Genomic DNA, 12,000 nt, shown 5'->3' with positions numbered 1-12,000 from the left:
TCAACATTTCGTTCATCTGAAAGAACATTGTATTCTGCACACATTGAATCAGACAAGGAGACAAGAGTGGTATGATTTTATGGAGACATTTATGTGGTCCTAAGTGATCACTGCTGACTGATGTAAGCTGTTTAAGTGATGTTAGGCACACAGAGCATCATGTAATGGAAATACTGCAGTATAAATGCCCTCCAGACTGGATACAACACCCCCTTTAGCTTATATATGTATTAAGGTGATAAACACTGATGCCCCTTTTATTCAGTTAACAAGTTGCTGGAGAAGATGACCACCTGGCTGCACTCAGACTGTCAGCTGGTGATATTTCCATCTTGTAAAGTGTCTGTGCACACACATTGATTATATATCCATCTCCTTACTTTATCAATAAGTGTGCGTGCAGCATTTATTGCAAAGTAGTATTCAGTCACGTTAATAGTATTATCCAGACAGTCTGGCTGTGGTGCTTGTTGTATATGTTTTGATAGATTGTACTATAACGTGGTTAATGGAGTCACACTTTCCTCAACATCGCATCATACATTCGTGGGTTACTCGAGAGAAGAAATAAGTGACTCAAGGCTTTGAAATGTATTTGTTTAAATAAGTAATCAATGTGCCAGGAAGTTGAAGCAGGAAGCACCTGCTCATCAATCGATCTGTCAAGTGTCTCTATGATTTTGAATCCTCCTGACATTATATCATGAACTGCACTTAGACTGGGCAGCTGTAATGGACAAAGCACTTTTCAAGGGACGTCATGTTTTTCTGACCAGTTGTCCAAAGCAAAGTTTCCATGTCATTATTGTTTCTTTCGCATTGACCTGCAATAATCTCTGTTAAAGAGGACCTATTATGCTCATTTTCAGGTGCATACTTGTATTTTGGATTTCTACTAGAACATGTTTATATGCTTTAATGTTCAAAAAACGCTTTACTTTTCTCATACCGACTGTGCTGCAGCTGCTGTTGTGGTTGGTCAACCAAACCACACTATTTGGACTCCGCACCAGCTCCACTCTAATGGTACATGTCCACAGCCTCAGTACTTTCCATGCTCACCATTCATTGTCTATAGCTACCGTGCAATGCATTCTGGTAGCGTGGCGGCGCGATTTGAGAGACGGGGCGTCACGTTGGTCGCTCCACATTTGCGTACAGTTGAGGTCTAGGCTACTTTATGCAAATCACGGGCGTCCGGCGCGTTTCGTCGCCTCTGGAAACTTTCGAGAAACTTTTAAACTAAGCGTTGTCGATCCAAAATAAAGACAGATTCAGCCACTGCATAGCTTATTTCTCACATAAAATGTTTTCAGAAACACATTTTTGGTGAAATATTTTCATGATCTAATAGAAGAAACTTTTTCAAATGAGCCGCCATGTTGGTTCCGGTAGGGGCAGCCCATAAAGCATCCAATGCTGGGAAGCAAAACGATCCCTCGCGATAAAAAACGCCCCTGTGGACATACACCGTAACTAGCTTTGTTTGAGGGTGTGCCAAACTAGCCGCTAAGCAGGTATTATACAATGTGTTACATGGTGACATCACCACGTTACGGCAGAAAAGGTGGGACTTCAAGCGAGACGTTTCAGGTAGTTCAGGAGCAGTGGGGGAGAGTAACTCCCTTTGGTGTGGACTTTGGGCTTTGTAAGCTTGCAGACCTCTTACATCCACAAAAAACTATATACACACTAAAGGAAACGGAAAAACACAAAAGCATAATAGGTCCTCTTTAATGGCGTTTGTCAGTGAAGCACCACAGGGAGTTGAGACATTGCACTTATTCAGTGAGTGTACACTGCTTTGGATTCACTCAAACATATTGCTGTATTTTCAGCTGTGTTACAACACCCTCCATTCTTGCTGGCTTGTGTTCCTCAGCCCTCTGGTAGTAATTTTCCGTTGCTGTCACAAAGTAAACCGTGCACATTTAAAATTTAGCATTTCAATAACCTACTGTAAGCACCAGCATGTCTGGCAGCCATGTGTTGTTTTCTTGAGGAGAGAAGCTGAAGAGAGATGTCGCTGTTAAACCTTTGGATAATATACTCTGTGATGTAAAGCACCTCTGAATGTTGGTGAGTCATGTTGTTTGGAGCCCCGCGGCCCTTCCTCTCGCTCTTAATGAAGCCGAGTGCACACAGAATGACTGTAGATGTTATTTTCCCATCGTAAACAAATTAAAATGCATTATTGTATGCTAACTTGGAAGGCAGTGACCTGTTTAGGATTCACAAGAGTAGCCTCCACATTATGTAATAAAGCAATTACTGCAACATAACGGCTCAGTGGCTTTATGCAGAAACAGATATTTTTCATTTATAATGTGCATTAAGCCGTTTTTCTTCTTATTGCGCTGATTATTTCCCTTCTAAGCATCCACATTGTTAGAAGAGCATTTAGTCTATAATACTATGTTGGCTGACAATATGCCGTGTTTGAAAATGAGCTAAAATACTGTATTTATTAATATCTATGCCAATTTTTTATTATTTTACTTTTGCAAAAAAAGCTTAAAAAAATAGTTGACACTTTGTTTTCTAAAGCTTGAAAACAAACTCCATGGCAACAAGACTGCAGTTTAGACAAATGTTTATTCCTGAAATCATTAACATTTATCCCTCAACAGTTTAATTTAGTAAGATCATATGTCATTCTGTACTTTCAGTTTACTTGTCAGTTTAACTGGTTTTAATCAAAAATCTAACCTGACCAGATGCATTACACAGTTGGTTTTGGAAAGCCAGAGGCCTTATTGTTCTCCATTAGTGTCAAGTATCAGAGGGTGAAAAGAAATTTTAAAGATGTGTTAAAAATGTATGAGGGCAGTAACAGGAGAGGGCTGAGTATCTCCCTACTTGACTGCTGTGATCACCTGCAAATGATGCTGATCTGAACATACAAGCTATGACATTTTTCCCTCCAATGAAACTGGTATCATGGTTTATGTGACAGGATAAGAGCAACAATAAAGATACTTTAAAAACATGATATTAGTATTGTAGACTTTGATTATGTTGTGTGTGTTTTGCAGGATCATGTCACCAGGACAGCTGTATGTCCGTGCCCCTGCTGGAGGGGCATGTTTCTATCAACCCCACCACCAACAGCCAATCAGTGTCCTGGAGCTCCTCGCTGGCCAACAGTCTCCACTCTGGAGACACACAGACAGACAGCGACCAGCTCTCCGGTGAGTCTGCCAGCAGCACTTGTGAATAAATGCTTTTAAATTAATTATATCCATATAAGATCTGCCCATACTTGTTGGACACATTGCTGGACACCTAATGTGTATATAAAGTATGAGGTTAATACTGAGACCATGCTGAGTCTGCGATTAATCCAGTAGTCAATTAGTTCGATTAAATTGGCAAAAGTTTTGACCATCGATTTATCATGGAAGTCATTTATCAAGCACAACCACCAAATATTCTCCAGTTCCAGCTTCTCAAATGTGAGGATCCACTAATTTTCTCTCTTTCATACTGTTGTAAATTAAATATCTTTGGGTTTTAGACTTTTTATGGACAAAACAAGCAATTTAACAATCAAATCTTATGGGATTATGGGAGCTATATTCTTACATTTTACAGACTAAATGGTTAATTGGCTAACCAATAAAATAATTGATAGAATAATTGATAATTAAAATAATATGTTGCAGGTTTGACTTCAGTATGAAGTAGAGCTGCAACAATTAATCGACTAATCGATAAATTGTCCGCTATTAAATTAATTGCCAACTATTTTGATAATCAGTTTTCAGTCATCTTGGGCTTTTGGGAAACACTGCTCAACATTTTTCAACATTTTCTGACATTTTATAGACCAAACAACTAATCGATTAATCGAGAAAATAATCAACAGATTAATCGACAATGTAAATAATTGTTATTTGCAGCCCTTGTATGAAGAAGAAAAATTTGGACCCTCGGTCAAACTGTGTGCTCTCAACTTGTGAAATAACTTCATCGGCAGATCCCTCAGCTACGAAGCCTCATCATTAGTGATTTACGTAGTTGAATGTAGACATTATATATATAGATATATATCATATATTAAGCATATATTAAAGGTCTTTGTCATTCAAGAGCCTCTTGAGAAAGTGGAGTTCTTTGAACACAAAACCTTTTTAATGCAATGTGAGATGTGTTGAATATTAGAAAAGCTGCAGCTTTGATTGTTTGTGATTAAATATCTCTCCCTCGATGTGACCTTTAATTTCACTGGAATATTTGATTGCTAATTTTAGTGTTATTTTTACATATCCTATTACCATTATATTCAAACTGCAGTCATTTAGCAGTTATATAATTGTGACTACTCATTGTGGATAGCCAAAGAAGCTGAAAATTAAGCCAGTAGCTTCCTTTAAATGGAATGCATCTTGTGGTGCAGATTTTGGGGATTTGACGTGTTTTAACTGTGAAAATGATTGTTTGGCTTTTGATGCAATGAAAGCTAACCATTTTGTTTGGTTGCAAGACCTGAATCTTGTCAAAAGTAGCTTGTGATTGTATATTTACGGTGGACATAAAAAGTTTACACACCCCTGTTAAAATGCCAGGTTTTTGTGATGTAAAGAAAAATGATGTAAATCATCTCGGAACTTTTTCCACCTTTAATGTGACCTATAAACTGTACAATTCAATTGAAAAGTAAACTGAAATCTTTTAGGGGGGAAAAAATAAAAAAATAAAAATAATGTGGTTGCATAAGTTTGCACACCCTCTTATAATTGGGGATGTGGCTGTGTACAGAATCAACCAATCCCATTCAAACTCATGTTAAATAGTAGTCAGTACACACCTGCCATCAATTAAAGTGACTCTGATTAACCCCAAATAAAGTTCAGCTGTTCTAATAGGATTTTCCTGACATTTACTTAGTTGCATCTGACAGCAAAAGCCATGGGCCACAAAGAGCTTACAAAGCATCAGAGGGATCTCATTGTTGAAAGATATCAGTCAGTAGAAGGGTACAAAACAATTTCCAAGGCATTAGATCATGGAGCACAGCGAAGACAGTCATCGACAAGTGGAGAAAATATGGCACAACAGTGACATCACCAAGAACTGGACGTCCCTCCGAAATTGATGAAAAGACAAGAAGAAAACTGGTCAGGGAGGCTGCCAAGAGGCCTACAACATTAAAGGAGCTGCAGGAATTTTCTGGCAAGTACTGGTTGTGTACTACATGTGACAACAATCTCCTGTATTGTTCATATGTCTGGGCTATGGGGGAGGGTGGCAAGACGGAAGCCTTGGAAGAAAAACATCCAAGCCCGGCTAAATTTGGCAAAAACATACATCAAGTCTCCCAAAAGCATGTGGGAAAATGTGTCATGGTCTGATGAAACCAAGGTTGAACTTTTTGACCATAATTCCGAAAGGTATGTTTGGCGTAAAAACAACACAGCTCATCACCAAAAGAACACCGTACCCACGGTGAAGCATGGTGGTGGCAGCATCATGCTTTGGGGCTGTTTTTTTCAGCTGGAACTGGGGCTTTAGTCAAGATGGAGGGAATCATGAACAGTTCTAAATACCAGTCAATTTTGGCACAAAATCTTCAGGCGTCTGCTAGAAAGCTGAAGATGAAGAGGAATTTCACCTTTCAGCACGACAACGACCCAACGCTTACATCCAAATCAACAAAAGAATGGCACCAGAAGAAGATTAAAGTTTTGGAAGAGCCCAGACCTGAATCCTATTGAAAATCTGAGGGGTGAAATGAAGAGGGCTGTGCACAGGAGATGCCCTCACAATCTGACAGATTTGGAGCGCCTTTGCAAGGAAGAGTGGGCAAATATTGCCACGTCAAGATGTGCCATGCTGATAGACTCCTACCCAAAAAGACTGGGAGCTGTAATAGAATCAAAAGATGTTTCAACAAATTATTAGTTTAAGGGTGTACATATTTATGCAACCAGGTTATTGTAATTTATTTTTTATTTTTTTTCCAAAACTGTTTCAGTTTGTTTTTTAATTGAATTGTACAGGTTACAGGTCACATTAAAGGTGGAAAAAGTTCTGAAATGATTTATCATGGTCTCATTTTTTTACATCACAAAAACCTTGCATTTTAATAGGGGTGTGTAGACTTTTTATATCCACTGTTTTAGGTTGAGGTGAATAATGCACAAACCCTTTGTGGTTCTTGGAGCAGAGTGCTGTTAGTCGTCTATTTAACCACAAGGTGGCAGTACTTTATTTATCTAAAAACCTTGCTCCCTCTGCAGAGCCGTCATCTGACCTACATCTCTAAACTAACGGGCAGGAATGGAGGAGATACAATTTTAAAAGGGACTGACCGTATAAGAGCTGCTTACTTATTTATTTATCGGCCCAGTGGAAGAAATGCATTTGCCCTTTAGTTCAATGGCATCATGTTATTGGGGCTGGCACGCACAGCCCTGCCACCAGTCCTCAATAAACATCAGAGCAGTGGGAGGACAAGAGACGTGCTGAGCTGCAAGAAAGCAGATGGTATTTACATCTATGACAGATGCCAGACTACTCCCATAATACCAGCGCAGACACAGATTGATACACAAAAGTAGGACCGCAGACCAAATTGCAACCTGTGTTGTTGTGACCCTCGGAAGAATGACCAGAACACAGCTTCAGTGTCTGCTCACATGGCAACAACGTGACTAGCAGGGGATCCCTCTCCTGGGGTTCAGATCCTGACTGGAAGTCTGTTACTCAGTGTGGTTGACATTGAGATAAGACCAGTGACCTTGCAGATAAACCACAATAACATCTCTGTCTGGTTAATACCATGCAAATGAAGACCTAAGGCAAAGTGATAAGGAGATGTTTGGACAACATATTCTAACTAAGGTGCAGGTTTAGATACCACATACATTACCTTGTACCTGTTCCATTTTTTCCATGTCATATATAAATGTGAGAAGCTGTCAAAACCAACAGTAGAATGAGCAAGTGATGACAGAGGCACATCAGGGCACATCACTAAAATAGATAAAGAAACCGTAAATTCTAATAGACAAATCAAAACAAGGTGACAAGAGAGAGAAAGACAGAGTGGTAAAGCAAAGAAATATCTTATTTTAAAGGAACAGTGTGTAACATTTCAGGGGATCCATTAGCAGAAATGGAATATAATATTTATAGCTATGTTTTCATTAATGTATAATCACCTGAAACTAAGAATCAAGTTGTTTTTTTCTACATAGGGTACGGGCAAAAAGTATAGAACCTCCTAAAGTAGTGTTATTATGGTAAGGATGACCTCTGAGCGAGGCCAACAGCGTTACCACGGTTTTGCACTTGGTGGCTCACATTACTGCAGTCTTGGAAAGGGAGGAGTGAGCGGAGGGGTAAGCTTTATTTATACTTGACTCCGTGGTGCGGGTATCCATAGACGGCGCGCACGCTACAAGCATGCACAGAGGTGTTTATGCTCAGCGCCTTGTTTGTTGCAGTATGCTCCGAAACGCCAGGGAGCGTGAAACAAAATAGTCTGTGGATAAGCAAGAAGTCACAAACAAATGATTACCAGAGGAACATTACGTAAATAAAACTATGTACAAAAGAGCAGCTTTATTGTTTAGGAAGTCTGGTACCTGAAGCCTGATCTGTATATATAACGTTTTTCCTTGGAGGGGATTTTAATATTCCATATTCCACGAAACCTTTTTTTTTTTTAGCTTTTTACAAAACGATCTCTCATATTCTTTCACAGCCTGTGGCAAAAAGCCTCTTCTTTCCCCAGAGTGTTCCCCATTTCTTTTGTAAGTATTTAATAACATGTGAGTAGAGATGTCTGTACAGGCGAACCTGCTCGGCCAGTCTTCGCTGGAAGGCAGCCATGCTGAAATGAAAAGCGCAGCACGTGCAGTAGTTTAAAAAAACACAGATGTGCACGACCAAGCGCCGCGACAACTTACGGAGCCTTCGCGCATGACGCAAAAGCGGCGGGTTTACAACATTTTATGGCGCATGCACCTTGTGCCGGCTTCACTATGGTGACCATAAATCCACCTGTACTGAGTTGGTTGCAATCTGCAACCACACCACTAAATGTCACTAAATCCTACACACTGAACCTTCAAGTAAGGAATTATTGATTTTTTTTTTCTAAATAAATATACTGTATTCTGTATATTATTATTATTTTTGCAATAAAGCCAGCATGACAAAGTTACCCTTTTTAACATTAGGCTTTGAACACCCTGCTCAGTTTTCATGACTGATGGGCTGCTATACCATTTGTTCTCTATGGGGATCCCCCTGCCACTACAGCAGCAGTGTGTCAGCACAGCTGAGCTGTGAGTCCTGTAGTAGTAAGCTATAGTATTGATTGTTTTGAGTTTTTCTCACAGCCTCACAGTCTTTAATGCCAGCCAAAGCAAATGGTTCAGCCTTGAAAAAGTCTAATGGTCTATATTCTCTTTATTGATGTTTTGGTCTATTTCTAGTACAGTTAACAACACTAGATATTACGATACGATAATACGATAATACTTTATTGTCAATTTGTTTTGCATTGCAGCAGCTCCATTTGCAACATCACAGAAAGGACAAAGACAAGAAACAAGGATACGTACATTTAAACATTACAATCACAGAAGACGATATTCAGGGCCCTTCAACGTACATTTGATCTGGGATTAGGCTCCATATTTAGTTTTAGGATTGACTGATGTACAAAAGAGCGCTTCAGTCTAGCCTTATTAGATCGTGGAACCCTGTATTACCATATGTTTTATGTTAAAGTTTACATGATGTCCAGTAGGTTTAGAAAATGTGATGACCCTTGTGCATGTGAAATCCTTTTTTTTTGTTGCAATAAAGCATATCTTAAAAAGTATATTTTTGAAATAACTAAATTTAAGAGACTAATAATAACAATAATAGACTATTTTTATTTTTAAATGTATGATTTTTAAATTTAAGTTTCAGTCTTTTCTTCAAGGCAGTAAAATGGTCTGATAAAACTATTCCAAAGTGTCTGAAATGTGAAATGTGAAGGTGATGTTATAGGTTACATAATCTTCCAATGTTTTGACCCATCACTGAGTGCATTACATGTTATAGTTAGCTCTGTATTTTTCCTTAACCTGATAGTTCATGGGGCTACAGTATGATGCTACAAGCAGCTTTCAAAAACTATGATTGATGACCGAATCGATACATGTCCTTGTGGGTCCATGTGATATGTTGCTGCTGTGCCCCCTGGTCGTTTCGTGCAGCTTATTTGGAGGCATTAAATCAGGACAGGAGGGGGGACGTGTCCATCTCTGGTCCTCCCCTACCGCCCGTCACCATGACAACAGCCGATGGTTGGGGAGCTGGAGGAGGGATGGAGGAGAGAGGGAGGAGGAGGAGGGAGCATGCGGAGCTGAGACAGGACAGGTGTTGCTGGTTGTTTGCGCAGAGATCGTTTGGCAGGATGGGAGCTGCGAGAACACCTACGCAACCTCACCATAGTTTCCCATGTATCCTGCAATCCTGCTTCTCCTAACGCGGAATTCAATTAACGCTGAAAACCGACTGAACGTCGCAATGGTGCACCACTCGGGCTCCATCCAGTCCTTCAAGCAGCAGAAAGGTTGGTCGCTAATGTCGAGGGGGAATGATGATGTTGTGTTTGAGCTCAAGTGGGATGTGTGGACTTTTTCTCCTCCAGTTAAATAGTTTGTGATGTTAAACGGTACTCAGAGGAGATCTCTACTTGCTGTGAGTGTGACGCAGAGTTGGGGTTCTTTCATCCTCCTCCTCCTCTTCCTCCTCCTGGGATGAAGACTGTTTATGAACCTCTCATAGAGTTTATGTTACATGGACCTAGATCTTTTTTTTTTACATACATGGACATGGTTCCAATTAAAGTACTAATAAGTAACGCCTTAAATATGATGCATTTATCAGGTTTTTTTAATTTATTATTTAAACCTTGTTTGTTATAATACAGTGGATGGTTGCAGTGAATTCTGCTATTTTTGTTAAGCATACAGTGCATAGATCCAATTAAAGTAAATGCTAATAAGTAATGCCTTAAATATGATGCATTTATCATTTTTTTTTTATTATTTAAACCTTGTTTGTTATAATACAGTGGATGGTTGCAGTCAATTCTGCTATTTTTGTTAAGCATACAGTGCATAGATCCAATTAAAGTACTAATAAGTAACGCCTTAAATATGATTGTATTTATCAGTTTTTTTTTAATTATTTAGTCCTTGTTTGTTATATTACAGTGGATGGTCACAGCCAATGCTGCTGCATACAGTAGACATATAGTAGTACATATAAGTACAAATTCTCTGATTCCAGCTTCTTAAATGTGAATATTTTCTGATTTCTTTACTCCTCTATATGACAGTAAACTGAATATCTTTGAGTTGTGGACAAAACAAGACATTTGAGGACGTCATGTTGGGTTTTGGGAAACACTGATCGACATTTTTCCACCATTTAATAAACCAAACAACTAATCGTTTCATGGAGAAAATAATCAACAGATTAATTAACAAGCAAAATAATTGTTAGTTGCAGCGCTATACTGCTGCACATATAAGACATGACCTTTCTTCACAAACAAGCACTGCAGATCTCGGAAAGGTTGTTTTCGTATCGTTTGAACTTGCAGTGATTTGAACTGGAATCTGCTTAAACATCCACAGGCACATAAATAAATATAACTCCACCTGTATATATAATTTAGTCTTTATAATACTCTAATACAACATATTTTTATACAATATTTCATCAGTATGCAACTTATATTTAACCCTTATTCATCAGAATATAACACATGTCAATCCTTTGCACCTTAACTGCAATCTGTACATATATGTGTCTATATATACACCACATACAGTATATCCTCTTTTGTATATATTGTCATAATACGCACTTACTAGTTTGCACTCTGGTTAGATGCAAAACTGCATTTTGTTGTACTTGTATATACAGTATGTGCAATGACAATAAAGTTTAATCTAATCTAATAAGTAGTAATACATTATAATATTGTGCATGTGCTTTGAGGACAGATACAAATCCGTTCAAGACGCAGAATAGTTTGTGCTAAAGGTGAAGTAGCTTGCCACGGATTGCTGCACTCAGGCTTTGACAGTAATAAAAAAAAAATTATTTGAGGCTGTTAAAAGTTCCTGTCATTCAGTCAACATCTCCACTCAGCAAGTTATTGAAAAAGCAATATGAGAGACATCAGACTCCAGTTCATGCTGGTGTCCATTTGGACACCGACAATAACCAGATTCCGTACGATAATTGGTCTCCACACACTGGAGCAAATTTCTTCAGATCTATAAATAAATATCAAGTCATCCATCTCCAGCTTGATTACACTCCTGCGCCAGTATTGATTTTAAACCCTAAGTAGGGCTTTTTAGTGATTCTTTAATACTTTGTGTTAATAATTCATATGCTGGCTGTCTAAATTTAGAGAAAAATGTCTTGTTTTCATGCTGACACACTCATAAACAGGGAGCGGTGACCTGTTTCTGTTGAGGTAGCTGGCTGAGGAGGATGAAAGGGTTTCTCCTCTGGCTTCTGATGAGAGGAGGCTGAAATCTCATGAGTGAGGGATGCCCTGCTGAAGAGGGTTGTAGCTTATCTGTTGTAGCTTGTGTCTCTTTGCTGCTTTTGAGTGTGAAAACAAACAAAAATAGGGAAAAGCAGGTTATTTATACTGACAAGAAACCCTTTTTTTCTTCTACCATGACCTACATGCACAATATGGACGGGACCATAAACATTAGTCGTATGAATTGTGCTCCAAACAGTAATTACTTCTTTCTATATAGCTTCTGAACCACTTCCTGGCTTCAGTCCAGCCAACAGGAAACACAACATGATATCAGATTTATGTTAAAATCTGACTAGGACCCTGAAGGCCCACTCAATATTTCAGCGACTGCTAAGTGCACCATTAAATTGAAGGCGAAGGGGCTGAATGTTGGCTCACAAAGTCCTGCTAAAGCAAAATTCTGAAATTATATAGCA

General features: G+C 38.9%; 1 protein-coding gene across 3 annotated transcripts in view; it reads left to right on the top strand.

Annotated features, from left to right (window-relative positions):
- The first annotated feature begins 9,293 nt into the window (after window positions 1–9,293).
- The window catches only part of ano3 (anoctamin 3), a 44,041-nt gene continuing 41,334 nt past the window's right edge, over window positions 9,294–12,000 (top strand). Inside the window, exon 1 of one of the 3 annotated variants that reach the window (XM_074632637.1) lies at window positions 9,294–9,580. In XM_074632637.1, the coding sequence (XP_074488738.1) occupies window positions 9,466–9,580 (115 nt within the window). In that variant the 5' untranslated portion in view covers window positions 9,294–9,465. The remainder of the gene's footprint in view (window positions 9,581–12,000) is intronic. The other 2 variants (XM_074632636.1, XM_074632635.1) reach the window with 2 other exon arrangements.

Source organism: Sebastes fasciatus, chromosome 4, assembly GCF_043250625.1.
Source record: "Sebastes fasciatus isolate fSebFas1 chromosome 4, fSebFas1.pri, whole genome shotgun sequence".
NCBI classification, from domain to species: Eukaryota; Metazoa; Chordata; class Actinopteri; order Perciformes; family Sebastidae; genus Sebastes; species Sebastes fasciatus.
The sequence above is the reverse complement of the archived record's forward strand: the minus strand, read 5'-3'. Positions and strand labels throughout refer to the sequence as shown.